The following is a 27,039-nucleotide window of genomic DNA, read 5'->3' as shown; positions in this document are numbered from 1 at the left end:
CCGACGTTTCGAACACTTTACAGCGCTCGTGGTCAACGGGTGACTGAGGAAAAATTACGATGTGCAAAAGCTACTTACATATAAGAAATATTAACGAACCACGACTATAAATAAAATAGATTTCTAAGGCAGGTTCACACACTATTAATAAAGCTAGTTATACAATGTTCAAAAAATTTACCATTACTATGTTACAAAAAAAAGGAATCAATTAATCTACACAAAATTTACAAAAACAAACTGCAAATGTCCAACACCATACAACCGAACACAAATGCCTCACAGTCTTCGTCGTGTTTGTTCCATTATCAGATGAACTACTGGATCCTAAGCCGGTGGTAAAGTAAAGCCATCTTCTCTATTAAAGTTTGGATATTTTTTGATCTCAATGGCCTCGCGCAACATTCTGGGTATATACCGCTTCTCCTTAGCAAGAATCAGAGGCTTATCAAACTTTATAGCATGATTGACTTTATCCATGACATGTTCAGAGACTGCAGACTTTTGCCGACGGTGCTTGACATCCGCTATGTATTCCTTCACCCCGTGTTGAAATACTTCGGTTTTTCTGCCCCACGTACGACTCACTATACGCGATTTAATCCGTTTCCATAGTTTTATTTTATGAGTAACTATCGCGGTAACCGAAGACAACATTAAAATTAGGTAGTTAATTAAAGTAGTTTGGAGTTACCTGCTGTCTTACGGGATAAATATTATAATATACATATCCATATATTTTTATTCTTTTCCTTCCGGCGACCGGAAGGACGTATTGACAAACACTTTCAGCTTGTGTGTCAGTTCCTTTGTTACCCATGTTTCACAACTAAAGAGTAAGACGAAATTGATGATAGATAAATTTTACAAATAGTGAACAAGTGAAGATGCTCTAACTGAAACAATTACTTTTAATATTAATAATGTTTACCATTACATACAGAGCACAATCTCATCGGTAAATATTGTCAATTTTACTTTATTTCGACGTGCTTTTATCATAGCGCTCTTGAATAGTACGATTTGTATTTGTAAAGAAAATATCTCCTATATACATACTATCAATTGTGTCGCTTAGTTTCAAACTTGGGTACTTAAATCCATTCTGCTTTAAGATTGAATATATAAAAAATATATATTAACCTTATAGCAGAATGGATTTATCCAGGTTTGAAGTTAAGCGACACAATTACGCTTAATTCGGTATGTAAGAAATACCTTAATTTTTGTTAACTTACTGATGGGCCTTATTTCATACATGCAGCAATTTGGGTCCATGTGCACCTACTTAATGCACAATTGCACATGGACCCAAATTTTTGACCCATTTATACTTATCTAATTATAAAATGTACATAACATTTCGAGACTTTTAGCCGGGCCTTATTTGTATGTAGATTACAGATGCCCTTAGTTGGTAGATGAAATGAGTGTCATCTACGTTTTAATTCTATGGTAACAGAAATGCTGATATCTAAGAGTATCAATAAGTTCTAAATAATAAAAATATCAAAAGTATCTATACGTTTAAGTACCGATACCTAGGTTTAAATTGAGCTGGAAAATTAGTTAAGCATTTTTATGGTTGGGGTTGTTCTGTGCTAAGCCTTGTATTTCTAATGCATACCTACAGCCCAGCAGCCAGCCAGCAGGTAATATGTATACCTACAGCCCTAGAAAATTATAAATATAAGATGCATATGTAGCTTTCCATCTGAAAAAAGGTCCTTATGCTGCATATGCAATAAGATTTTGTTTGGCAGATTTTTTGTTTAGAATTCTGCTAAAAAGTTCTAATTACGTACACTCTTGGAACATAATCTGGTGTCTGGTAAGTATAATAGGTACCAAATTGTCCTAGTTAAATTTTCCTACGCTGTCATTTCTGTCAAACATGTGCAATAGTACATTACATCAAAGGCCGGGAAAATGAGGATTTCCGGCCAAGTGGGTATATACGGCCGAGCGAGCGTGCGAGCGAGGCCGGATAGGGATACGAGGCCGGGAATCCGTTTTCACGCCGAGGCATGTATAGTGCTTTTCTCAAACATACAATGAAATAAATAAAAAATGCTCTAAAGGACCATATTTTATAAAAAAAAGTTACTTTGCAGGCCTAGGCCTAAAAAATAATATGAAATCCCTTTACAGTCCTCTCGAGTTGTTGCGCCCAAAAAGCGATACTTCCCAGCCCATTTTAAGGAACGTAAAGACAATATTTCATTGCATGTTTGAGAAAAAATAATGAATAAGATTCACATAAACTTTTGGTAGGTAGATACTGTCAACCGATTATGTAGAATCCTAGACCACTCTAGAACCCTGTCGTATTGACACCGTGCTATATTTGCTATAGAAGTCAGTTTTACTTTTACTGACAAGTCTGTGAAAGAGGTCTACAGTGACCTATGACATAGGATTCAGATTGGTTGACTGTACGTACCTACTCCTATAATATGGCTTCTCTTTGACATCGAAAAGGTTTTAGCTTTTTACATACCGAATAACTTTATTTCGCTAACATGATTTCTTTTAAGATAATCACATTATGTATAAGATAAGGAACTGTTTTTACAATACTTAAAACATTACAAATTTGCATTTTAGTCAAATCAGTACACACTTCACGGAGTCCAAAACATTACGCATCAGAAGTCCGAAACTAGAGAAATATAGATAGCGCTCGAGCGCGAGTAGCTACTTGCGCCGGCGGCGGACGCGGCTGTGTGCGTGCGCCGCGCGCACGCACACAGGGCCTCTCTGTGGGTTCCACCCCCGTCAGCGCGACGGCGATAAAAACTTAAAAATCTCAAATTTGAATTCGTGCTTCGGTATCGTATCCTCTTAAAGCTCTCAGCCAGCGGGATTTTGTCCAACTCGATTAGAAAATATCGTCATATTTCAACCAATTCAAACAAAACTTTAACAAATTATATACCTGAACTTTCCTCAAGAATTACTCTATTCATAAGTGAAAACCATATGAAAACCCGTTCAGTTTTTGAGTTTATCACGAACACACAGACAGACGCGGCTCCCCGGGAGTTTATTTTATAAGAGAAGATTAAGTGATTTACGGCGTTATTCTGTTTCCGATTTTATTGAAATTAAAACTAGCAAACTGTCCGATGCCTTACACTATCTATATACCTGTATGGTAAATGTCAACCTGTGTTACGTTACGTCTTAATATTGTTTATTTTTTGACATGTGCCGTCAGAATCCTCAAATACTTGACACTAACTTAAAACTGTATGTGGTGACAGTTTAGTATAGTATGGAGTAACTATTGTCCCAGAGCTGTAAGAAGTGTAAGAACCTCTTTTTCACACATGACAGCGTCCACAAAACGTAAAATCCTGTAATAATGGTTAAAAAAATCAAGTACTTAAAATAGTATTTTATACAATCGCGATATAATACAAAGCTTTTCAGTCGAGTACCATGTTTAGGCCACGAAGCTTTGCTGAGTGGCCTAACAGTACGGTACGAGAGTGAAAAACTTAATTATATCACTATTGTATACAATACTTTTTCTACGAGTCATCATCTTCATCATCAATGGACGGAAATATCATCATTCATGCAAGTTTAAATTAATGTTAATAGCGTCGTTCACCGTTGTATCAACATCGAATTACCTAGTAACCAATTGTTTGTAACAACCGTCTCTGATTGGCCGATAACGCCACAAATAAAAAAAATGTATTTCAGATGCAGAAAAATTTGCCAGGTATCGCAAATTAGTATATAAATTGTATGATGTTCTATTTTTGAAATTATTACAGTTAACTTAAAGTCAACTATAATGAGATTAAGTACATATATTATTATAGTTGAGTCGGAACTGCCATAGAGTATCCAACACTGAAAAGTTAGCACTTATAGTTTAGTCTGTGGTGTCCTAATTGACAGATTACAATCGACGAGTAGAAAAATAATATTTCCCTTACTTTAAACATAATCTAAAACATGTTACATTTTTGCGGATCTTCGTTAGTAAGTATTTTACGATATTAATTTATAACGCAAGATTTACTTATTAAACCATTTATCATTAATTTTTATTTTTAAACTAGTGCTGTGGCAGAGTGTAATTTCGATTCAAATGACATTTCAGTAAGTTGATAGAAATCGTATATTTGTTTAAGCGCCTCCTTGTCCATAGGGCCTAATCGATTCAACCAATTCGAAATTAATCGTTAGATTTGGCAAACGATACGCCTTAGCCACATCGCAACATATGTACTTCAAAACAAATGTGTCAAAAATGTGAACTTACGGATCCGGGACAATAGTTCTGATGAAATTCAGTAACACGACGCTTAGCCATATATTTCTGGTCAAGCATTATTATGTTATTCTTAAGGTTTTCACATTTATTCTTTCATTTATTATGTATGAAAATGAAAACCTACCAAGTGGCTTTAATTAATTAATATTTAAGCTTGCTCTTATGTAAGCATATAACGTAATCTTAAATGTAAACAAGACAAACAGGAGTGTAGGTGAACAAAAGAGCAAGTTTATGATGACTATTATACTCCAGGCAAAAAATATGCACACATGTGCGCGGGGCTACGGCTAAGACAAAAAAAATGACAGCTGCAGTTCTTATCAGTTTCGGTACATTAAATAATACTTTTAGATAGTATATTCCTTTATAGCACTGTATTGTTTGACGAACGAGCTCAGCTATCTTACTGTGGTGGTATTTTGCAAATAATAAGCGCAGTTCCACCACGTGGTAATAAAGACAGTAAAATTTACGAGCAGCCTTTTGTACGTGAAGCTGAGTGAAGTGAGCGATGTGTTATTTTTACATTTTAGGATTTTTTATTTAATCTGGATGGGGCAGTTTAGAATTTTAGTTTATTTCAATTAGTCACTTGTAAGATCCCAGTTGATCAACACTTGAAGGCCTTGACATTTTACTTTAGCGGTGAATTTAAAAGTTATTGTCTTGTTGTTTTGTTAATTTTTTGTATTGTTACTGTTAATGTTTGAAACTCTTAACAACGAAGAAAAGTTTGGTGTGGAGATATGCCACCAGAGTCGGAGATTCAACTTTATGTAGTCTCTGCAAGGATCGGACAAACAATGAGTTTCCGTGTCGTCATGGTACTACAGGATCTATCGCGAGGCATTTGACGTCAGTTCATTTGAAATCTGCTGTTACTGTTACGACATCAAACGAGTAAGTCAATTTTTTAAATAGGTGTAATCCATAATAAGTAAATGAAAGCAGCAAAGGTCTAAGTTTAAATACCATGAAAAAATAATTTTAAAGTTATTGCATGTAAATAGTATAACGAAGCTCACTTTATTAAGCAGTGCCTATTTATTATTTTTGAAACAATATATCAGTCATAAAACAGTGTTTACATCTTAATAAAATGATAATCCTGCGCCTTGAACCCTCTTAAAGTAGACGTTTTTTTACTACCATCAATCTTATTACTATATAACGTAATTCAACTAATTACCTAATTAAATAGTGGCTATAACAGTTAAGTTCGCGTAAAATGTATAACATAATTATTAACTAGGTATGTGTTAAAATTACGTTTCCGTGGATGTCATCCTATCGTCACATTCTTAATTTTTATACTAAATTGACAAATTTCTTACTCCTTGCATCAATAATTGAATGGTACCGTGGATACTTATCTTCCTATTAAATCTTATTAATCAGAGGGTAACTAGAGAGTTTTTGTCAACGAACATTGCAGACACATAATAAGCAGATTCAAGGGTATCACGGTGCACGGTTAAGCCCATATTACCACGTTAACGCATGGTATTTTTCAACCACAACCACTCAACAGATAAGCTTAACAAAGGATAAGGTATAGTCATGGTATAGTGCCATTTTAATAAACATAAAAGTAATATTTTAGTGAAAGTATAAGCATTTTTTGAATTTGTACTCGAAGCGTCGGTTGTAGCGTAGAGACAATGCTAACAGTGGTTATTTAATAATAAGTCGAATTTAGAATTATAACTGTTGAAAACCTTTAGATAGAGTGAAAAACTCAAATGACTGGAAGGAAACTTTATCTGAAACGGTTACCAAATCTAGCAGTTACCCTTACAAAAGGTTACCTACCCATATCGTTGGTATTTTTATAACCACTTCTAAATTAAGCCTATCGGAAACCCCGGATCGTTTATTTAGTTATATTTATTTATTACTTACATATTAATATTTGAAAAACCGCAGTATTGAATATAAATTTTAATTCAAAAGTAATTAAGATATAACCTCACGATACCTACATTTTTCATAACTTATAGAGACTGCATCCGATCTTATCTTCTCTCATGAAACGCCGCTGGCGGACCGAACGGGCGTGTCACGTGAATTCGTACGTACGTACGGACGGATCTACGAACGTACGTACCCTAATTTCACGTGATTTATTTTCACGTGACGAACGAACCAGAAATCCGTTGCCGTGTATCACGGCAACGTGCGTACGGCTACGTGTTCACGATACACGGTCACGACCGGGAGCCCTAATTAAAATATGTAGGTATGAAATTACTTTGCACTCTTGTAGATAAAATGCAATTTTGCTATCTGTTTTCGAATAGGAAAGTGAGCCTTTACCAGGTGGTAAAGGCTCACTTTCCTATTCGAAAAGGAGTAAATAATGTTATATCAACATGGGTCTAATTATGTGTCTTAATTAAATATATATATATATATATATATATATATATATATATAACGCTAACGCTAATGTACGTATGTCCGGGGTTTTCTCTATCACCATCAATTCCAATCAACCCCCCGTTGGGGTGGTAAATACCCCTTGGTCTCTAGATGAAAGTAAGGGAGTTTGGTCGCGGTGGGTGGAAGTGGGTGGCTGTGGGTGGCGAAAATGTTAAAAAAACATATATCTGTCCTTCTTCTGTACTGCACATCTGTACTTCTGTATCACGCAATATAATTTTAAATGTGTCACGCAATATAAAAAAATTGGGTAAGTGCATCTGTACTTATACATCTGTACTTCTGGAAAGTTCTAAAAATTTCTGGAATGATCTAGAAATGTCCAGAATTTGTGTAAATGTTTCAATCGATCTGGAATGTTCTAGACAGTTCTAGAAACTTCTGGAAAGTTCTAATATTTTCTAGAATAATCTAGAACGTTCCAAAATATGCAAAACTGAATGTAGTTGATATAGAATGTTCTGGAAAGTTCTGATATTTTCTAGAATGATCTAAAACGTTCCAAAATGTGTAAAACTGAAGGTTTTTTTATATATAATGTTCTAGAACGTTCCAAAAAGTGTAAAACTGAATGTAATTGATATAGAATGTTCCGGAAAGTTCTAATATTTTCTAGAATGATCTAGAACGTTCCAAAATGTGCAAAACTGAATGTAATTGATATAGAATGTTCTGGTAAGTTCTGATATTTTCTAGAATGATCTAGAACGTTCCAAAATGTGCAAAACTGAATGTAGTTGATATAGAATGTTCAGGAAAGTTCTGATATTTTCTAGAATGATCTAGAACGTTCCAAAATGTGTAAAACTGAATGTAGTTGATTTGGAATGTTCTAGAACGTTCCAAAATGTGTTAAACTTAATGTAGTTGATATAGAATGTTCTGGAAAGTTCTAATATTTTCTAGAATGTTCTAGAACGTTGATGAACGTTAAAATGTGTTAAACTTAATAAGTTTTACATATTACAGAAATTTCTACATTAACATTCCAGAAGTTTTCAGAGCTTTCTAGAACATTCCATATCGATTAAAATATTTACACACATCCTGGACTTTTCTAGATAATTTCAGAAATTTTTAGAACATTCTAGAACATTCTAGAAAATATAAGAACTTTCCCGAACATTCTAAATCTAAATATATATAAAAGAAGAAACTGACTGACTGACTGACTGACATATCAACGCACAGCCGAAACCGCTGGTCCTAGAGATTTCAAATTTGGCACGTAGGTTCCTTATATAATGTAGAGGAGCACTAAGAAAGGATTTTTCAAAATTCACCTCCTAAGGGGGTGAAATGGGGGTTCAATGTTTGCATGGGGAAACAAGATTAGTTTGACTGTTTTATTCGAAACTTCACAGGAGGATTCCTAAAGACATATGACTAAATACATGTTTCAGGTTTTTTGAAAATTTTACCCCTAAAAGGGTGAAAAGGGGGCGATAAAGTAAAAAAAACAATATGGGTAGGTATCGTTTTTACGGTTTTTTGGGTTGCTGATCACGATAATGACAACGCTTTTAAAATCTAACCAGGCGGAAGTGAAATACCTTTTCCTTTGTTGTGGTGCAATGGGCTTTAAATATCAAAAATAGCCATATGGATTTCTTTTTTATGTTTACTTCTGGTTCAAGAGGTTCGAGAGATTAGAAGAGCACTAAGAAAGATTTTTTTTAAATTCACTGCCTAACATTTGACAGGGACAGGGACGGGGTGGGGCGGGGCGGGACGGGACGAGACGGGACGAGACGGGACGGGCCGGGACAGGGATAAGGGTAGGGATAGGGATAGGGATAGGGACAGGGACAGGGACAGGGACAGGGACAGGGACAGGGACAGGGACAGGGACAGGGACAGGGACAGGGACAGGGACAGGGACAGGGACAGGGACAGGGACAGGGAGGGACAGGGACAGGGACATGGACAGGGACAGGGACAGGGACAGGGACAGGGACAGGGACAGGGACAGGGACAGGGACAGGGACAGGGACAGGGACAGGGACAGGGACAGGGACAGGGACAGGGACAGGGACAGGGACAGGGACAGGGACAGGGACAGGGATAGGGACAGGGATAGGGATAATATGGGTATCGTTAGAGGGATATGGATAATCGGTCGGCAATCGGTATCTAGGCAGTGTAAAAAGCAGGCGGCTCAGTGGGAAGGGATCGTTGTTGTAAGGGATAATTCAAGAAAGTACTTTTTACCCACCGACCATTAGTGTCGAAATACGGGCTATGTGGGTTGTTTATAAAGGTTTCCCCAGCGTATATAGAATACATACCTACTCATACCTACTACCTACGCTGTGGTCGATGTGTAACATCTGTACAATCATTGCAAGCATTTCTTTAAAAACAATAGTATTATGTGTAATCGAAATAATCGCAGACAAATGTACCTACAGAGAAACCTACGGATCCAAATGAAAATCTTAATTTTTATATACGTTTGAATAAGAATACTTTTAGTACACGGGCGAAGCCGCGGATAAAAGCTAGTTATAAAATAACCAACTTAAATTAAAAATAAGGATAACAAAAACAACATCAATAATTTTATATGAACCTCTTTATTTGCTACAACAAAATGTCGACATAAGAGCCACCTCTGAAAGGACAGTGGGTAAACAATATATGTATATGTATGTAATAGTGTATAAAACAATGTCTCTGTAGAAGCTCAGTTACGCATTTATCACTACTGTGCTGTGTATTCACATTTTTTTATTATTTAAATTTCGGTTCAAGAAAAAAAAAACTGGAAAACCGGTTAATAAGAGAATATGAACCAGAATTTCAGGACTTATTATAAAACTAGAAATAAATTTCGAAATAAGCGATTGAATAAAGCTGCTAAAAATAAGTTACAATAATAATTAAAATATTTACTTACTGTTGGCAATGATACTTACTAGACATGGAGAAAAAATAAGTAATAGACCAACATTGGTTAAAAACAAAGACCTTATAACGGCTAAAAATAAAGAATCTAGGCTTAATTAGGGGAAACATATTTTTACCAATACCTAATATGTAGTTGTTATACAGCAATTTGCAATATTTGGTAAAGTAAACAACTAAAAGGTGAAAAGGTTAAATTTAATAATGTAAACATTATGTTTTCTTCTGAACCGAAATTAAGTTTCCTACAAAATTAATAGTAATTTTCTATACATTTAATTGTAATTTATACTACACTTGTCGCTGCACAGTAATTTGACTAATACACATTTATTAAAAGCGACATAGCAACATGGAACTGAAAAAACATTCAACTAATTTTTATTAATCCTCAAATTCCATTTTGGTGCTACTTGTAAAGTAAACTTTATAAAAAAAAATGCCTACAACTGTACAGAAATACGTTCAAAAATAGTTATATGTAAGATGATTATTTGAGAATGTTAATTTTATCTAGGGAATATTTTTTTTGGTGTAAGTAAAGGAAAACATTTGAAACAAATATTGTAATACCGGTATTTTTTATTGATTCGCTCTATGGCGGATAATTAAAAATAACTTCAATTGATTAGAATATTAGAATTCATACATATATTATTGGTTGATATTGATACCTATTTTGCTGACTCCTCCCACGTTGCAAATGTAAATGTTGATATTTTTTCCTTTACTAATCCCAAATGTAATAAAAAGATAAAATGAGGTGTTGTTTGTAAATCTATAAAGTTAGGTATCTATTTAGCAAATGTGCGTTCTATACATAAATAATAGCGTTTTATAAAATAACTTTAGATTTCGTCGAGTGTTCGTAAAATATTAACTATTTTCTATATTTTTAATATTTACATGGAAGGCATGAGGCGTGTGCATAAACATTCGTATATTTCGAAAAAAAGGACGTATTTTCTCTGAACAGCTCTTTACTTACCTCAGTATATCCAGGAAAATATATTTATTTTGATAATAACAAAAAAAATACAGTAAGTTGTTTTTACTTTCCAAAATTATATTTTCCTGGATCCGGATTTAAATCTCAAATTGTTGAAAACAGAATAAGTATTTTTATATTACAAAACTTTAGCCAATACAAAAACACGACAATATTTTTCATTACTCTACAACAGAACAATAACATTAATTTAGAATTATCTTCTATATTTCATTTTAAATTATTAATATACCTTTTTCTAAAATCTAAGCTACATAAAGACGTACACCATGTTTTGCTTTGCAACATCTAACCCTAGAAATACAATAGGTATAAAATTGAGCTTTATTGATATGTATTGTTAGAATCAATTTCGCAAAATTGTGTAGGTACTTTTAATGATATGTATGTTTGCTTTGGCGGTTTACGCCAGGGCCCAAGTTTAAATATTCTACTAAGACTAAGGTGTTAAAAGAATTTCAAAAGATTATGCGCTCTTTTTCAGATGATACAGTGTCGTAAAACATATATAAGCGACACGTATAATTTAATTAAAGTACCATTATCCCTTTATAACGATTTGCAAAATAAAAAAATAATTAAAACTTAAATATTGAGTAATAAGACGTATTAACCATGATATAAATAGATCAGGACTACAACTACAAACAATGTAAATTTGGTTTTAAAAATCTTGCCATTTAATACGAATACGAATACTTGCCAAAATAAGAAGGCGGTCAAAAGGTTTACAAATGTATAACAAGCGTGTTTGTGCGCATCGCTTTATGCGGGTAATAATTGCGATATCGGTTATAAGAAAATATTAATAAAATAAATTTAAATACTTTGTACGTGTTACGCTTTTTATTTTATTAATATAATTGATTGCTTGTTGTGTATCACGTTTTTTATGTTTGCTGAAAAATCTGCGATAAATTTAGATACTTATAAACCTGCTAAGAAAAACAGGTTACAATCTACAATTACCGTTCATCCAAATAATTGACAGTAGAGTCACTGTTTTACCCTATATTTAAAGGTCCACCTTACAACTGACATCTTCTAAGTAATAAATTTAGCGCAAAATTCAAAAGTTTCTGAACTAACAACTCTGAACATTGATAAGTAATCGTAAATTCTCACTCATTCATTTTAAATACCAACTAAACTGCACTATTGATTATTTAATGCAATCAAATAAATACATTAACAATTTTAAACATTTCACTTTCTAATGACGTAAACAATATCAAGTGAAAATCTATAGTCTCAGAAATAAAGACCACATTAAACAACTAACAAAAAATATAAGAGTTTTTGTACAACAAGTATCTAAACAGATAAACACATTTAGTCTAAACTTGTCTAATATTCGTTAAAACTCTTTTAGAACACAAGACTCTAGACTACTCCAAATTAAAGCTTCATTCTTTACCAATTTAACACGATTCGTACGTGCTGTGTCTGAAACACTGGCTTGCGTGAACCGATCACACATAAAAAAAAAGAAATAAATCATATCTTTCGTTTCGTTTAATAAATCAAAAAGTTAAAGAATTGGCATTATAATGTGATAAGATAACATATTGATATTATCACATTATAATTATAACCACTAACCATATTATTCAACCATTTTATTGACATCAATGGTTGAATATAATTATATCGTACGGTATTTTCTTTATATGTTAATAATTTCAAATTGATAAATTAGTTGATGTATTTCAATGTCAATCTGATAATAAATAAATGAGACTAAAAACAGTTTAACCGTTTAACCTTATTCTTAATTGTACATGACATGAGTGACCAGTTTTAATATTAAATATATTTGTACCTAACGCAAGTTTTGTTATTAAAACTTATTTCCCTTTTTTCTAGTTGTCTAACGTAGTTTTGTCTGTACTATGAGTACTATGACGTATGAAGGTCGTCTTAAAAGAAATATGCTTGCGGTCTAATTGCCGTATATATTTCCATACAAAATGTATGACGAGTAGCAATATTACAACCTTTGAATACAATATTCATTCGTTTAATACCATCGGTTCACGCAAGCCTTCACCAGCGTCGCCTAATTAACGTAGACTATGAGTACAAGAGTACAACCGCGGACAAACCACGGCAACCGGCACCAAGTTCTGATTAAAAGGTGTTTAGTTAAATTATTCATCCAAAACCGTTCGTTAAGTGACAATCATAAACCATACTTTAAAGAAATGAGGCTCAGTTTATATTACAATATATGCTGCAACCGCTTGTGAACGAAATAAAATCTATTTTTTTACAAATTTTACATGATAATTATCATAAAATGCATCGTTAATCGTTATTCGTAGTTCTAAATAAAAAATTAATAAATTTGTATAGTAGATCGATTGATTACTATATCGTTTTCACTTTATAACCTTTACTGTGTTTTAGTGTTAAAATAGTTTTTTATATGTAAATCAATCAACGGAAGGAACTAACATCGGAAAAGGTTAAAAATAGATATGAAACTTTAGAAAGTATAATGAGAGTAGTAGTAGGTACTTACTGACGATTTTGAATGAATAAGTCTAAAAAAATTGGAGAAATGAAACACTGTTTCAAAAAAATCAAAAGTAAACGACTTCACCCTACATTTTCCTATTATTGCTTTTTTATAAAATGCGAGAAACTCGCGCGTGCCGCGGCGTTGCTCGGCTTGTCCGTCGCATGCTAAGGGGCTGCAGTGTTCGACATAACCTTTTTAAGTAGTAGTAGTAGTATTTATAGTAGGTATTATTTATTTTTCATAATTTCAAGTTTCACAATTTATGCAACATATTCTTCATGTCGCGTATGATGTCTTTCGTGGAAATTGTCTAGCAACCATATCACTTTTTTTTTGTTATAAATTGATCGAGCACCTGATGAAGGTAAACGATGACAGTTGAAAATGGTGCTCACCGGTTAAAAGTAATAATCTTTTTACAACAATATAATTTCAGTCTCTTCGCCAAAGTTTACAGTATACGCAAGCGGGGATCCAGCTTGTGGCTCCAGGCCCCAGGGGCGGGGGGTCTATTTGTATGGACAACCCCCATGGGGGGGCATGATCCCCATGACCCCCCTGGATCCGCGCATGAGTATACTTAACAGTTTAGGGTTCAACTTTTAGAGACAAATCTAAACACTTATACATATTTGTATATTTTTGACCACATTACCTTGCTTCTAATTATTTCTATTTTGTTCTGAATAATAAATAATTTCCTATCCTAAAAATGCCTAAATATCTGGTACAAAGGTTATGTCAAACATCGCACGTCCCGTGCTAAGTGCGTACATATAGACATGAATGCTACACAGTCATTGACAGAAAGGCATCAACCACTACAAATGGTACTACTTTACTGTTGAAAGATTTTGCGGGTTAGAGCCACAGACAAGGGCTTAAAAAAATTATTACTTTCAAATTTATTTCTTTTCTTCGTTTTATTTGTGGCCAGATCTTAATGTAAATATAAGATCAATATTTCATAAATAGAAATAATTACAGTATTTATTGAATAATAAATTGATTTTATTAAATTTTCACCTTTTAACCATGGAATGTGAGGTTAGAAATAATATCAACACTAATACACCATTGTTAGATTCCTTGTTGTTTGTACGTCTATCTGTTTGTAGTACTAAAATAAAGAGTCTTATTTGCACTTTTTTTTGTATCTTAATCTCTTCTTTATCAGTTTTATTTTTAGCACATTGAGCGCTGCGCTCGTAATTTTTTCTCATAGATACGTATGAGCCCAGCCTCAAAAACGCTATTTAGTCAAGGCGTGCGTTCAGCTGTAGGTGTTTCTTTAGCGTATATTTTAATATTTCTTTAATAATCCACCTTGTCTGCAGCTCTACCGCATAAACACTGTAGAACGACACCGTAGTTGTACTTCGACAAAGAATTTTCTATTTTTCACGATATTTTATTATAAAATTTTGTAACGATGGTTCGGTACACATTTCCAAGAGCTTTACCAATGATTATTTATATAGGATTTACAGTCTCCATAATAAAAATCGGACCTCATTTTTTTAGCGCCACCTATTAAATACCATCATAAATCATAACTACACTGATGATGCCTACAAATTTATTTTTCAAAATGTGTATTGACGTGATATTATGATATTAAAATAAAGAAGCATGCCATTTGTTTCTTTTTATAAAAAATAAAAATACGCAAAAAATTTTCGGGAAAATATGATTTTGGCCACTTCCAGGCCGCGAACATCCGTATCTAGTGGTTAGCCTAAAAGGCTCATACATTTCAGGGGTACGCTTTTTTGTATGGGCTTTGTCTGTCCCGTATTATATGGGCCGAGCCTTTACAAAATTGTATAAATGTTTGTTAGAGCAATAAAGAGTTAGATAAACAGAAAATGCTCCTGCCCGACAAATATGGCGTCGTTCCGCAGTGCCGCGTCAGCGTGGAACGAACGTCTAACAGTGTAAAAGGCGCAATAACTCCTATTTACAAAACCCAGCCTTAAAGATCGACCTACAAGCACCAGTTCTAAGTCGAAACGAAACCAAATACATTTAACTATACGTTAGTACGGCTCAGTCTTCATACTACTACTAGTTTCAGTCCTAAGCTAACGGATTTGACAATCCCATAAGAAGAGGACGCGATTTTTCCAAAACTAAAATCACCAAAAAGCATCTCCGAATCAATAGTACATACAATTTCGTAATACACATCTCTAGAAAAATATTTAGGTATAATTACATCAGCAACAAGTACATTAAAATTAGTAAATATTGTAATACTCACAGCTTTTATGATATGTTTTATTTCCTTAGAATTATGTACATCTATATAACTTACTTCTACTTTTTCATCGTGTTTCGGTGCGATACCTAAAGCGAGTGCGCGGTGCGAAGTACCAATGTATTTTACAACAGCTACTGTGCTAACACCCTTTAACTTTAAAGTAGATATAGAATCCGAAAAATATTTGTCGCCCGATGTAGCAATTTCGAATAAATTCGATAAAGAATTGACGATCTTAATGAGAATGATGGAGAAGATACCGTTGAGGTTGAGAAGGATAGTGGCGAGGGTGATGAAGACGTAAAGGTTCTTGCTGGGCCGGGTGGCGGCGATGGCGGAGGAGGGGGGAGTGGGGTACACAACGTCCACCTCGGCGATCTTGAAGATGGACAGCAGCAGGTGCGAGGAGATGTCCTCGTGCTGCGAGTTGATGCGAGCTTTCACGATCTTGAGGACGTCGATGCACTCCTCCTGAAATATTTTAAATGCTTGTTTTAGTGGTGAGGTTTCTACAAACGTCTGCCGTCTGACCTTTGAAATTAGATGGGAGAAAACGCCATATTTGAGATTACTGGTCCAGATTCTTCACTGAAAAGCGGTTGGTAAAAATCAAACGTTAAATTATTATATTTAAGTTCCGAAAAACTTAAGTAGAAGTCACGAGTAGTAGTCACGAGAACTTTGTATAAAAGACAAAAAAGTCACACAGTGACAATTGAAATGACACCTTTGAGTTTAGCTCTTGAGTGGAGATGCTCGTTGAAATGACCATGTTAATGTTTTGCTAATCTTGGATACCATCAGGACAAAGATCTTTGAAACGTCAAGGGTACTTATTAAAAGGGGTAAGTTACCTTTTCTTGTCAAGCAAGGGTTCCCCAGCTTCCTTGAGTGCGTCCTGCTCCTTGGCGGGAACGCTGGCAGAGATGATCACGTTCTCGTTGCTGATGTTGAACAACGTTAGGGTGCAGTTCGTCTGGAACGTCAAAGATGGTGGGTAAGATGGATGGTAAATAGACCAACTGGTTCACAATCGCACGATTTTTACACATTATAACTTGTAAAATTAGATTTAATAAAAACTAATCTCCGACGAGAAAAACGTGATCCTAAGTGCGTTTTCACATTATCCGATTCGATATCGGATGTAGGACCGATATCCCACACATTGAAGCCGCCATCTTTGATTTTTGCCTTTGAAATCCTTTCGACCTCCGATCTCGGATCGGATAATGTGAAAACGCACTAAGACTGTCTAAAGTCAACATCAAGATCAGACGCGCGAGTTTTTCGAACTATCTGCATTAGGTCTTGATTATCAACTCGATAACCCAATTTTAAGTCCCATGTTATAATTTTAATCAGGATGATATGAAATAGAAAAGGCTTGTCAAAGTTAAGTTATTAACGTCTGTGACAAAAGCTCAAAAGGGTTTTGTTTTTCAAAAGTCTTACGTAAAAGTTGAAACGTTACCTCTCGCTGCACCGTATGCAAGTAACTCTGCAGCAGCCTGACAGCATCCTCGGCACCTAGACCGGTGTGCGGTCGTAGGAGGGCTTCGTCCACCGAGCTGAACCCGAGCAGCAAGTACACGCCTTCGGGAAGCTTGTATTCTCCTGGAAATATAAGGGATTGAATGAGATTTTTGGAATTCAAATGACATATTTCGCAAAAATTTAAAAACTGGCTTGTGGTAAGAAATTGACTCTAGTTACTACTCCATAATTTCAAATGACTTAAATTAGCTTTACTTGCTTAGAAGTAGTTGGTCAATTAAGATAGCAAAATACGTTTCTTACCAGGATTAGGTCTCACGCAGATGGAAGAGCCATAGCAATAGCACCCTCCTCTATGAGTCTGCTAAGCACGCAAGCTACCTTGCAGCACACTTGTATTCTTAGAGATAGATTGTGGTAAAGAATCTTACCAGGATTAGGTCTCATACAGATGAAAGACCCGGAGTAACAATAACACTCAGAGCTCAACGAGGATGCGGTGTGCTGGTGACGGAAGGTCCTACGGAACTAATTTGTTCCGTCTATTGTCCTTTGAGTCGTCGGCAACCCAAACCCTCCTTGGAACTTGTACACTCTTTTTTGCGGTGTACTTAACACAGCAAAAGGAGTGTACTAGTTTCTAATGGGTTGGCAACGCGCACGTGACACTCCTTGAGTTGCAGGCGTCCATAGGTGACAGTGACTGCTTTCCATCAGGCGGACCGTATGCTTGTTTGCCACCGACGTGGTATTAAAAAAATCCACCGTCCTCTATAAGCTTGGCAAGCTGGCGCGGCGTGCGAGTAATGTGCGAGGCGTGATGAACAAGTCTCTAAGCGCGCTAGTCACCTTGCAGGACACTTTGTAGTCTTAGAGGCAGTTGGTGGTTTAATATCTTACCAGGATTAGGTCTCATGCAGATGAATGACCCGGAATAACAGTAGCATCGTCCTCTGTACGCCTGGTAGGTCGGAGCAGCATGCGAGTAATGTGCCAGGCGGGATGAACACGGTGCTCGAGGCACGCATTCCACCTTGCAGGACACTTGTAGTCTTAGAGACTGCTAGAATAATTATCTTACCAGGATTAGGTCTCATGCAGATGAATGACCCGGAGTAACAGTAGCATCGTCCTCTATAAGCCTGGTAGGCCGGAGCAGCATGCGAGTAATGTGCGAGGCGGGATGAGCACGGTGCTCGAGGCACGCACGCCACCTTGCAGGACACTTGTAGACTGTGCTCGCACACGCATAGGTCCGTGCATTCGGCGAGCTCGGCGGAACGGTATAGCTAGAATAGTGACAAACAAACAAACAATTAGTTGATCTCCCATGAGCTGTGGCAAAAATCGGCATAACGCAAGGAGGCTGATGAATGTTAGTTGATCTTGATTTTTAACCCCCGACGCAAAAATTACGGGGTGTTATAAGTTTGACGTGTCTGTCCGTCTGTCTGTCTGTCTGTCTGTCTGTTTGTCTGTGTGTGTGTCTGTCTGTGGCATTGTAGCTCCCGAACGGATGAACCGATTTCTATTTAGTTTTTATTTGAAAGCTGTGTTAGTCGGGAGTGTTCTTAGCCATGTTACATGAAAATCGGTCCACTAGGTCGCGGTCGGGGGTTTTTCAAAATTTTAATTTTGTGGTTATATATAGTGGATGTTGATTAATAATAATATAATATTATATTACCTAGGTGCTTGAGATCTTATTTTACAAATTTTTTTTTTGTAAATTTGGGCCCTAACTGACTTGTTGTATATTACTATTTAAGTATGTTTCTGTAAGTCTATTTATATTCTCTTATTAACCCCCCCTCCCTACTACTAGCCTACGCTCTCCCTTAGTGATCGTATTGCTATTTTTACTGTAACTGACTTGTTGTATATTACTATTTAAGTATGTTTCTGTAAGTCTATTTATATTCTCTTATTATACTCCAGAAAAAAAACTGTTTTTTTTCACGGTTTTTTTTCATGTTTTTTTTCAAGCCAGAAAAAAAAACCGTTTTTTTGCAACATTTTAATTAGTTTTTTTTTTAATAAAAAAAATTACAATGGTATGTGGCTGATTCTTAGCGGCCCGAAATGTATTACAAAAACACCTTAAATACTATTTTTTTCAGCCTTCTAGCTCAAAAAATAAAGATTTTACACCCGGGTTAGATTTAAAAAAAAAAAAAAAATTATCCAAATCGGTCCAAAAAAATGTCTATATATACGAAAATATAAAATTCGTGTGGCACAATTGTGCCACCGAAAGCCCAAATCTGAAGTCCATTTTGGTCTATCTCTTATCGTTTCCGAGATATAACGTCTTGAAAGTACGAAATGTACTAAACTTCTATCACATTCCATCAGGCGCTCATGACTAAATTGTATGGAAGAGTCGAAATCCGACTCGCACTTGACCAATTATCGTAGAAAGTTGTGTTTCGACGTAAAACGATGAGGTGTTATAAGTTTGACGTGTCTATCTGTCTGTGTGTGTGTGTGTGTGTGTGTGTGTGTGTGTGTGTGTGTGTGTGTGTGTGTGTGTGTGTGTGTGTGTGTGTGTGTGTGTGTGTGTGTGTGTGTGTGTGTGTGTGTGTGTGTGTGTGTGTGTGTGTGTGTGTGTGTGTGTGTGTGTGTGTGTGTGTGTGTGTGTGTGTGTGTGTGTGTGTGTGTGTGTGTGTGTGTGTGTGTGTGTGTGTGTGTGTGTGTGTGTGTGTGTGTGTGTGTGTGTGTGTGTGTGTGTGTGTGTGTGTGTGTGTGTGTGTGTGTGTGTGTGTGTGTGTGTGTGTGTGTGTGTGTGTGTGTGTGTGTGTGTGTGTGTGTGTGTGTGTGTGTGTGTGTGTGTGTGTGTGTGTGTGTGTGTGTGTGTGTGTGTGTGTGTGTGTGTGTGTGTGTGTGTGTGTGTGTGTGTGTGTGTGTGTGTGTGTGTGTGTGTGTGTGTGTGTGTGTGTGTGTGTGTGTGTGTGTGTGTGTGTGTGTGTGTGTGTGTGTGTGTGTGTGTGTGTGTGTGTGTGTGTGTGTGTGTGTGTGTGTGTGTGTGTGTGTGTGTGTGTGTGTGTGTGTGTGTGTGTGTGTGTGTGTGTGTGTGTGTGTGTGTGTGTGTGTGTGTGTGTGTGTGTGTGTGTGTGTGTGTGTGTGTGTGTGTGTGTGTGTGTGTGTGTGTGTGTGTGTGTGTGTGTGTGTGTGTGTGTGTGTGTGTGTGTGTGTGTGTGTGTGTGTGTGTGTGTGTGTGTGTGTGTGTGTGTGTGTGTGTGTGTGTGTGTGTGTGTGTGTGTGTGTGTGTGTGTGTGTGTGTGTGTGTGTGTGTGTGTGTGTGTGTGTGTGTGTGTGTGTGTGTGTGTGTGTGTGTGTGTGTGTGTGTGTGTGTGTGTGTGTGTGTGTGTGTGTGTGTGTGTGTGTGTGTGTGTGTGTGTGTGTGTGTGTGTGTGTGTGTGTGTGTGTGTGTGTGTGTGTGTGTGTGTGTGTGTGTGTGTGTGTGTGTGTGTGTGTGTGTGTGTGTGTGTGTGTGTGTGTGTGTGTGTGTGTGTGTGTGTGTGTGTGTGTGTGTGTGTGTGTGTGTGTGTGTGTGTGTGTGTGTGTGTGTGTGTGTGTGTGTGTGTGTGTGTGTGTGTGTGTGTGTGTGTGTGTGTGTGTGTGTGTGTGTGTGTGTGTGTGTGTGTGTGTGTGTGTGTGTGTGTGTGTGTGTGTGTGTGTGTGTGTGTGTGTGTGTGTGTGTGTGTGTGTGTGTGTGTGTGTGTGTGTGTGTGTGTGTGTGTGTGTGTGTGTGTGTGTGTGTGTGTGTGTGTGTGTGTGTGTGTGTGTGTGTGTGTGTGTGTGTGTGTGTGTGTGTGTGTGTGTGTGTGTGTGTGTGTGTGTGTGTGTGTGTGTGTGTGTGTGTGTGTGTGTGTGTGTGTGTGTGTGTGTGTGTGTGTGTGTGTGTGTGTGTGTGTGTGTGTGTGTGTGTGTGTGTGTGTGTGTGTGTGTGTGTGTGTGTGTGTGTGTGTGTGTGTGTGTGTGTGTGTGTGTGTGTGTGTGTGTGTGTGTGTGTGTGTGTGTGTGTGTGTGTGTGTGTGTGTGTGTGTGTGTGTGTGTGTGTGTGTGTGTGTGTGTGTGTGTGTGTGTGTGTGTGTGTGTGTGTGTGTGTGTGTGTGTGTGTGTGTGTGTGTGTGTGTGTGTGTGTGTGTGTGTGTGTGTGTGTGTGTGTGTGTGTGTGTGTGTGTGTGTGTGTGTGTGTGTGTGTGTGTGTGTGTGTGTGTGTGTGTGTGTGTGTGTGTGTGTGTGTGTGTGTGTGTGTGTGTGTCTGTCTGTGGCATCGCATCGTGTCGTAGCTCCTGAACGGATCTACCGATTTTGATTTAGTTTTTTGTTTATAAAAGGTGAATTAGTCGAGTGTTTTTATTTATATTAGCTGTAGGTGAGGGCCTTTCTTCCCGTGGGAGAAGGCGACTGTGGGATGTGGGTTAAATTGTGGCGTAGGCGAGAGGCTGGCAACCTGTCACTGCAATGTCACAGTTTCGTTTTCTTTCAACCCCTTATTTGCCAACAGTGGCACTGAAACCTGAGTAGTTTCATGTGCTCTGCCTACCCCTTCATGGGACACAGGCGTGATTTATTTATTTATTTATTTATTTATTTGATACACTAGCAGCTCTTCGAGCTGATGCGTGTATATCACTGCACTTGTGTTTATTTTGCACTCTTCAAAGTTCTAATATAATTGTCCAGTCTATTTTTGAAACAGTTCACTGACGGCGCGCTAATAACAGTTTCTGGTAGAGAGTTCCACATATTGACTATGCGATTCGGCAGGAAGTGTTTCTTAGGGTTGCTAGCACATGGAGGTTTGATAAGCTTTTTAGAATGCCCTCTTAGTTTTGAGTTCTGGCTTAGTATATATAGGTCTTTCATATTATTCACATTGTAGTGTCCAGACAAGATTTTGTAAGTCTCAATGAGATCACCACGCTTTCTTCTATCCTCCAATGATGTAAGACCTAATTCCTGAAGCCGTTCGTTGTATGGCTTATCTTTCAGTGAAGCGACCATTTTAGTAGCTCTTCTCTGGACTTTTTCTAATAGTGTAATATCCTTTTTGAAGTAGGGGGACCATACCTGAAAAGCGTATTCAAGCAAAGGACGTAGGTATGTCTTGTAAATCCCAACAAAAAGATCCTTAGTGATCACATGGAATGCCTTTCGAATCATATACAGCATAGAATTTGCTTTCTTCATATTGGTGATATGCGTGCCCCATTTCAGGTCATGCGAAACAGTGATGCCCAGGTCTCTTTGACTGGTAACAGCTTGCAGGGGAACAGAATCAATGTTGTAACCTAGTTTCGGGTTGGTTTTCCCAATGTGAAGAACTGTGCATTTGTCAGGATTTAGCGATATGAGCCAGTCTTTAGTCCACTGGACTATGCGGTCTAAGTCACTTTGGATAATGTTATTAGTTATAAGTGGATTACCCATAACTTTGGTATCGTCAGCAAATATTGATAGTTCTGATTGCACTACACTCTTTAGGTCTGTTATAAATATGCCGAACAGAATTGGTCCGAGCACTGAGCCCTGCGGGACACCACTATAGACATTGTGAGCACTAGATAAAGTTTCTCCTACTCTTACTTTAAATATCCTGTGAGATAAAAAGTCCGATATCCATTCAAGGAGTTGACCACGAATCCCAAAGTGCTCCAATTTAGCAATAAGCCTTCTAATAGGTACACGGTCGAATGCCTTCTCGTAGTCTAAGTATATAACGTCCGTAGGCTGACGATTGTCCCAGTCACGTGTCCACTTATCAAGGCATAGAAGAAGATTCGTTACGGTAGATCTCTTGGGTACGAAGCCATGCTGCTCATCGATTATTACATTCTCCTTATTGATAAAATTCCTCAACTCAGTGACTATAATTTTCTCCATGGTTTTGCAGACTATGCTTGTGAGGCTGATAGGACGGTAGTTAGCAGCAACAAACTTATCACCTTTCTTGTAAATAGGAGTTACATGGGCTTCCTTCCAGTCTCGCGGTAGTTTTCCATTCTTGAGGGATAAATTCATTATAAGAGTCAGCTCATCAACAAGCACGCTCCTGCACTTTTTAAGAAAAATTGAGGGCAAACTATCTGGGCCCATTGATGTAGAGTCACTGAATGTTACTAACGCTTTTGCCACATTCTCAGGCGTGAAGCATACTGACTCTATTGAATTCTCCACTCGCGGCAGCTGAACGTCTGGAATGCTGATGTGTGGTGGTTCACAAACAAAAGATCTCTCAAATTGATGAGCAAAAAGCTCAGCAACAGCTCTTTGATCATTGGTGACATTACCCTTCTCATCTCTCAGTGAAGGTGGCACGGACACCTCAGAGGAAAGCTGCTTACGAATGTAACTATAAAATGATTTCGGACCACAGTTGACTACTCCCCTTTCAAATTCAGCTCTTAATTTTCTGACCAATGTCACCAATTTATTATTTTCAGTTCTATAAGCTTTATATGATTTTTCACTGCCATTTAATGTATACTCTCTCCAAAGTTTTAATTTATTGTTAACCTTTTCTAGTACTTGCTTTGTAATCCATGGTTTGTTTATGTTTAACTTTTTGTTTTTAGCTGACAATGGTACACGAGTTTCGATTGCGGCGTGTGATTTTGACTTGAATTCCTTCCAAGCTTCTTCAACGTTAACCTGCCCGGTGTGGCATGAAGTATTCAATGAAATTGTTTTCATAATTTCCTGAAAATCCGCTTTATAAAAGTTTCTTCTTACTTGTTCTATACATGTATTTCTGTTCGATTTTAGCTCAATCTGTAATGTTGCTAGGAGTACTAAGTGGTCGCTTTTTCCTATATTGGGATAGTATTGAATTTTGGTACAGAGGTTTTCTTCGTTACACATAATTAAGTCAAGTATAGATTCTTCGCTATTTCGCTTTCTTGTTATTTCAGTCACTAGTTGGGTTAGATTACTGTTTAGATACATATCAAGAAAGTTAGCATGTATTGTATTGTACTTATCGGTATCTACATCAATCAGGGGCCACTTGAGATCCGGCAAGTTAAAATCACCCATTATTAACACGGGGTTGGGATCCATAGCAGCATGACTAATAGTTTCAAATAATAGACGATCAGCCTCTTCAAATGTGTAATGAGTTGGTCGATATATTCCCGCAATTGTAATTGTAAAAGTTTCGTACTTTAAGTTTAGCCACAATGCCTCAACCTGGGGGTGAGAGTTATACACCGGGTGTGGTATTACTTGTATAGGTCTGCCGTAGAGCGTATGAGATATGTATATAGCGACTCCTCCCCAGCCCGTTCCTTTAACTCTATCGTGTCTGTATAGTGAATATCCATTAATTTCCACCAAACTATCATTTATAGATGGCTTTAAGTGTGTTTCAGTAATAACAATACAAGTTGGTTTTAATCTATTAACTTCAATAATAAGCAAATCTCTTTTAGCCGTTAGGGATGCCAAGTTCGTGTATAAGAATGTGAATTCTACTATCCCCAGATCATTATTTATAACTTTTTTGTACTAATAATCTTCGGGGAGTTGTTCACATATTTCAAAGTCAAATCAGTTTCACCGTTGTCAGTTCTCTGTTGTAATTCTTCACGTAACTTTTTTAAATAGTCCCGCTGATAGGGTGTTAGATCATTTTTAGCCGACACGTTACTAGGAAGCTTACTATTATTTTTTAGTACCTTAAGAGCAGCTTTTTTACTTGCGAAGATGACTTTGAGTGGGCGGGCCACGGCGTCAGTCCTAGGCTTGCCGAGTCGGATTACGGCCGCCGGCTCCTCCGCCTCCGGCACGTCCGCCAGAGCCGCACGCACCTGCGATAGATCATGTGCAACACGTACCTCCTTGTCCCGGGCGACGTCGCCAGTCTGCCGCGTACACTCACCAATCCCAAACATAATAACGTTCGCACTACGTCTTTTCCTCTCTGCTATCTCTGCCAAAATACACTCCATGCTAGAACCTTCGCTTTGTTTACTTTTCATGGCCTCAATTTCAGCTTTCAGCTGGGTCACCATATTCCTTAGAGCTGGCAACTGCCGTACTCCCAGTTCACACTCCGGACACAGATATTTAAGTGTAGGAGATTGTAGCACTACAACTCTCAACTCCGTAGCCAACAACCCACTGCATTTAACACATATGAACCTTTCACAGCCATGACATTTAATTCTTGGGTTTTTTTCATCCACTCTTGGTATTTCCTTATCGCATTTAAGACAAATTGGCATTTTGAACACTGGTTGACAATTTCGCTTTGAGGTTATGTATTGGTAAAATAGTCAGTCAGATATTATAGGACAAAAATTTTTGCGAGATAACACTTCCACTTTGTTTTTGTATTATACTAAGCACAAAACTCCTAATTATACTGCGCAATAACAACATTAACGTATTTTAAAGCAATATTCTATGGGATCGTTATTAAAACACAAGTGCACTCAAATGAGGGTAGATCGAAAAAAAAAAAAGATTGTATGTATATGTAGCTGTAGGTGATGGCCGCTGGTCCAAGATGGTCGCCGCCACAAAAAAAAATATTTATTTATTATGGATTACAGAGGCAAGCATGATCGCGCGATAAATGATAAAACCAGCAGGGTTAGCACATGATTGCCGCGAGAGTATGTCACCGCGAGATAGACTACCGGTTCTTATGTCATTAATACAATTACGACAAAGACGTGTCATCTCATCTATCTCGCGGCGACATACTCTCGCGGCAATAATCATGTGCTAGGCCTAAAGGGGCGGCTCATTCTGCGATTCTATCGCCGCGCTATATGTATATGGCGGCGGCCGCGAGTTTCGCGGCCCGTTCACTGGTGACGACCTTCACGCGGCGCAATAGAATTCTATGTCGGCTGCTCGCGTGCGGTCTGTTTGTTAATGTAGGTAAGAATTTAGAATGGCGGCATTTTATGAACATCAAAGGAGTGAGCCTTCAGTATTTGTACTATTATATTCTGTGATATTCGTACTATTAGTAAGTGCGAAAAGGACGGCCTGGCGCGACCATGCTATCGGTGCTGATTTTTAACCGCCGTCTCAAATCTCAAAGGAAGGGGTTCTCAATTCGTCTGTATTTTATTTTTTATGTTTGTTCCTCGATATCTCTGTCGCTACTGGACCGATTTCGAATTTTTTTTTTTGATAGTATACGAATACAGATTGGTCCCATTTTTCTCAGAACCCAGTTCTGATGATGGGATCCTGGAGAAATCGAGAGAACTCCTCAAATCTGAAAGGCATACATATGGTGATTTTTGTGTTTTTAAAGGAATGGCATGCATTTACTTACGGAACAGTGACAGTGACATTTGGTGCAGTGGAACTGCTGATGATGGTCAGAACGGAACTCCTCAAATCTGAACGGCACGCTTATAGTGACTTTGGTATTTTTATAAGATCAGCATGCCCTTACGTCCAGAACAGTGACATTTGGTGCACTGGAACTTCTGATGATGGTCAGAACGGAACTCCTCAAATTTGAACGGCACGCTTATAGTGACTTTGGTATTTTTATAAGAACAGCATGCACTTACGTCCAGAACAGTGACATTTGGTGCAGTGGAACTCCTGATGTTGGTCAGAACGGAACTCCTCAGATCTGAACGGCACGCTTATAGTGACTTTAGTATTTTTATAAAAACAGCATGCACTTACCTCTAGAACATCTTGAACGTAAAAAATGTAGGTAAGTACTTAACATACAATTCGGTACTTGAATTCCAAAACAAAAGAAAGAGCTCCCTACAAAAAGAAAGAAATAAAAACCTTAAATTATAAATTTAAAAAACCCCCGACACAAAGAAAACGTGAATTAAATTAAAAATTAAATAAAAAAAGGGTGAAAAAAACTAAAAGTGCGAGCTTTCAAAAAGTAATAAAATAACTAAATAAGTAGCTCTAGGAATACCTACCTTCCTTCTTACGAAATACCTACCTTCTTCTTCTTAGGAATATCTATCTACCTTCTACCTTCTTACGAAATACGTAAGATGAAAACCTAACTACGAAATTCTTGAACGTAAAAATTTTGGTACTTAAACATAAAATTACTTGAATTCTTAAACACAAGAAATATGACAAAATAA

General features: G+C 37.2%; 1 protein-coding gene across 1 annotated transcript in view; it reads right to left on the bottom strand.

Moving 5' to 3' along the window:
* Positions 1 to 15,785: 15,785 nt before the first annotated feature.
* The window catches only part of LOC125237420, a 411,697-nt gene continuing 400,443 nt past the window's right edge, over positions 15,786 to 27,039 (bottom strand). Inside the window, exons 13-16 of the mRNA XM_048144480.1 lie at positions 18,021 to 18,228; positions 16,917 to 17,059; positions 16,297 to 16,418; positions 15,786 to 15,913 (exon numbers count right to left, since the gene is read on the bottom strand). Of these exons, the coding sequence (XP_048000437.1) occupies positions 15,883 to 15,913; positions 16,297 to 16,418; positions 16,917 to 17,059; positions 18,021 to 18,228 (504 nt within the window). The 3' untranslated portion in view covers positions 15,786 to 15,882. The remainder of the gene's footprint in view (positions 15,914 to 16,296; positions 16,419 to 16,916; positions 17,060 to 18,020; positions 18,229 to 27,039) is intronic.

The sequence above is a fragment of the Leguminivora glycinivorella genome, chromosome 21 (assembly GCF_023078275.1).
Source record: "Leguminivora glycinivorella isolate SPB_JAAS2020 chromosome 21, LegGlyc_1.1, whole genome shotgun sequence".
Lineage (NCBI taxonomy): Eukaryota > Metazoa > Arthropoda > Insecta > Lepidoptera > Tortricidae > Leguminivora > Leguminivora glycinivorella.
The sequence above is the reverse complement of the archived record's forward strand: the minus strand, read 5'-3'. Positions and strand labels throughout refer to the sequence as shown.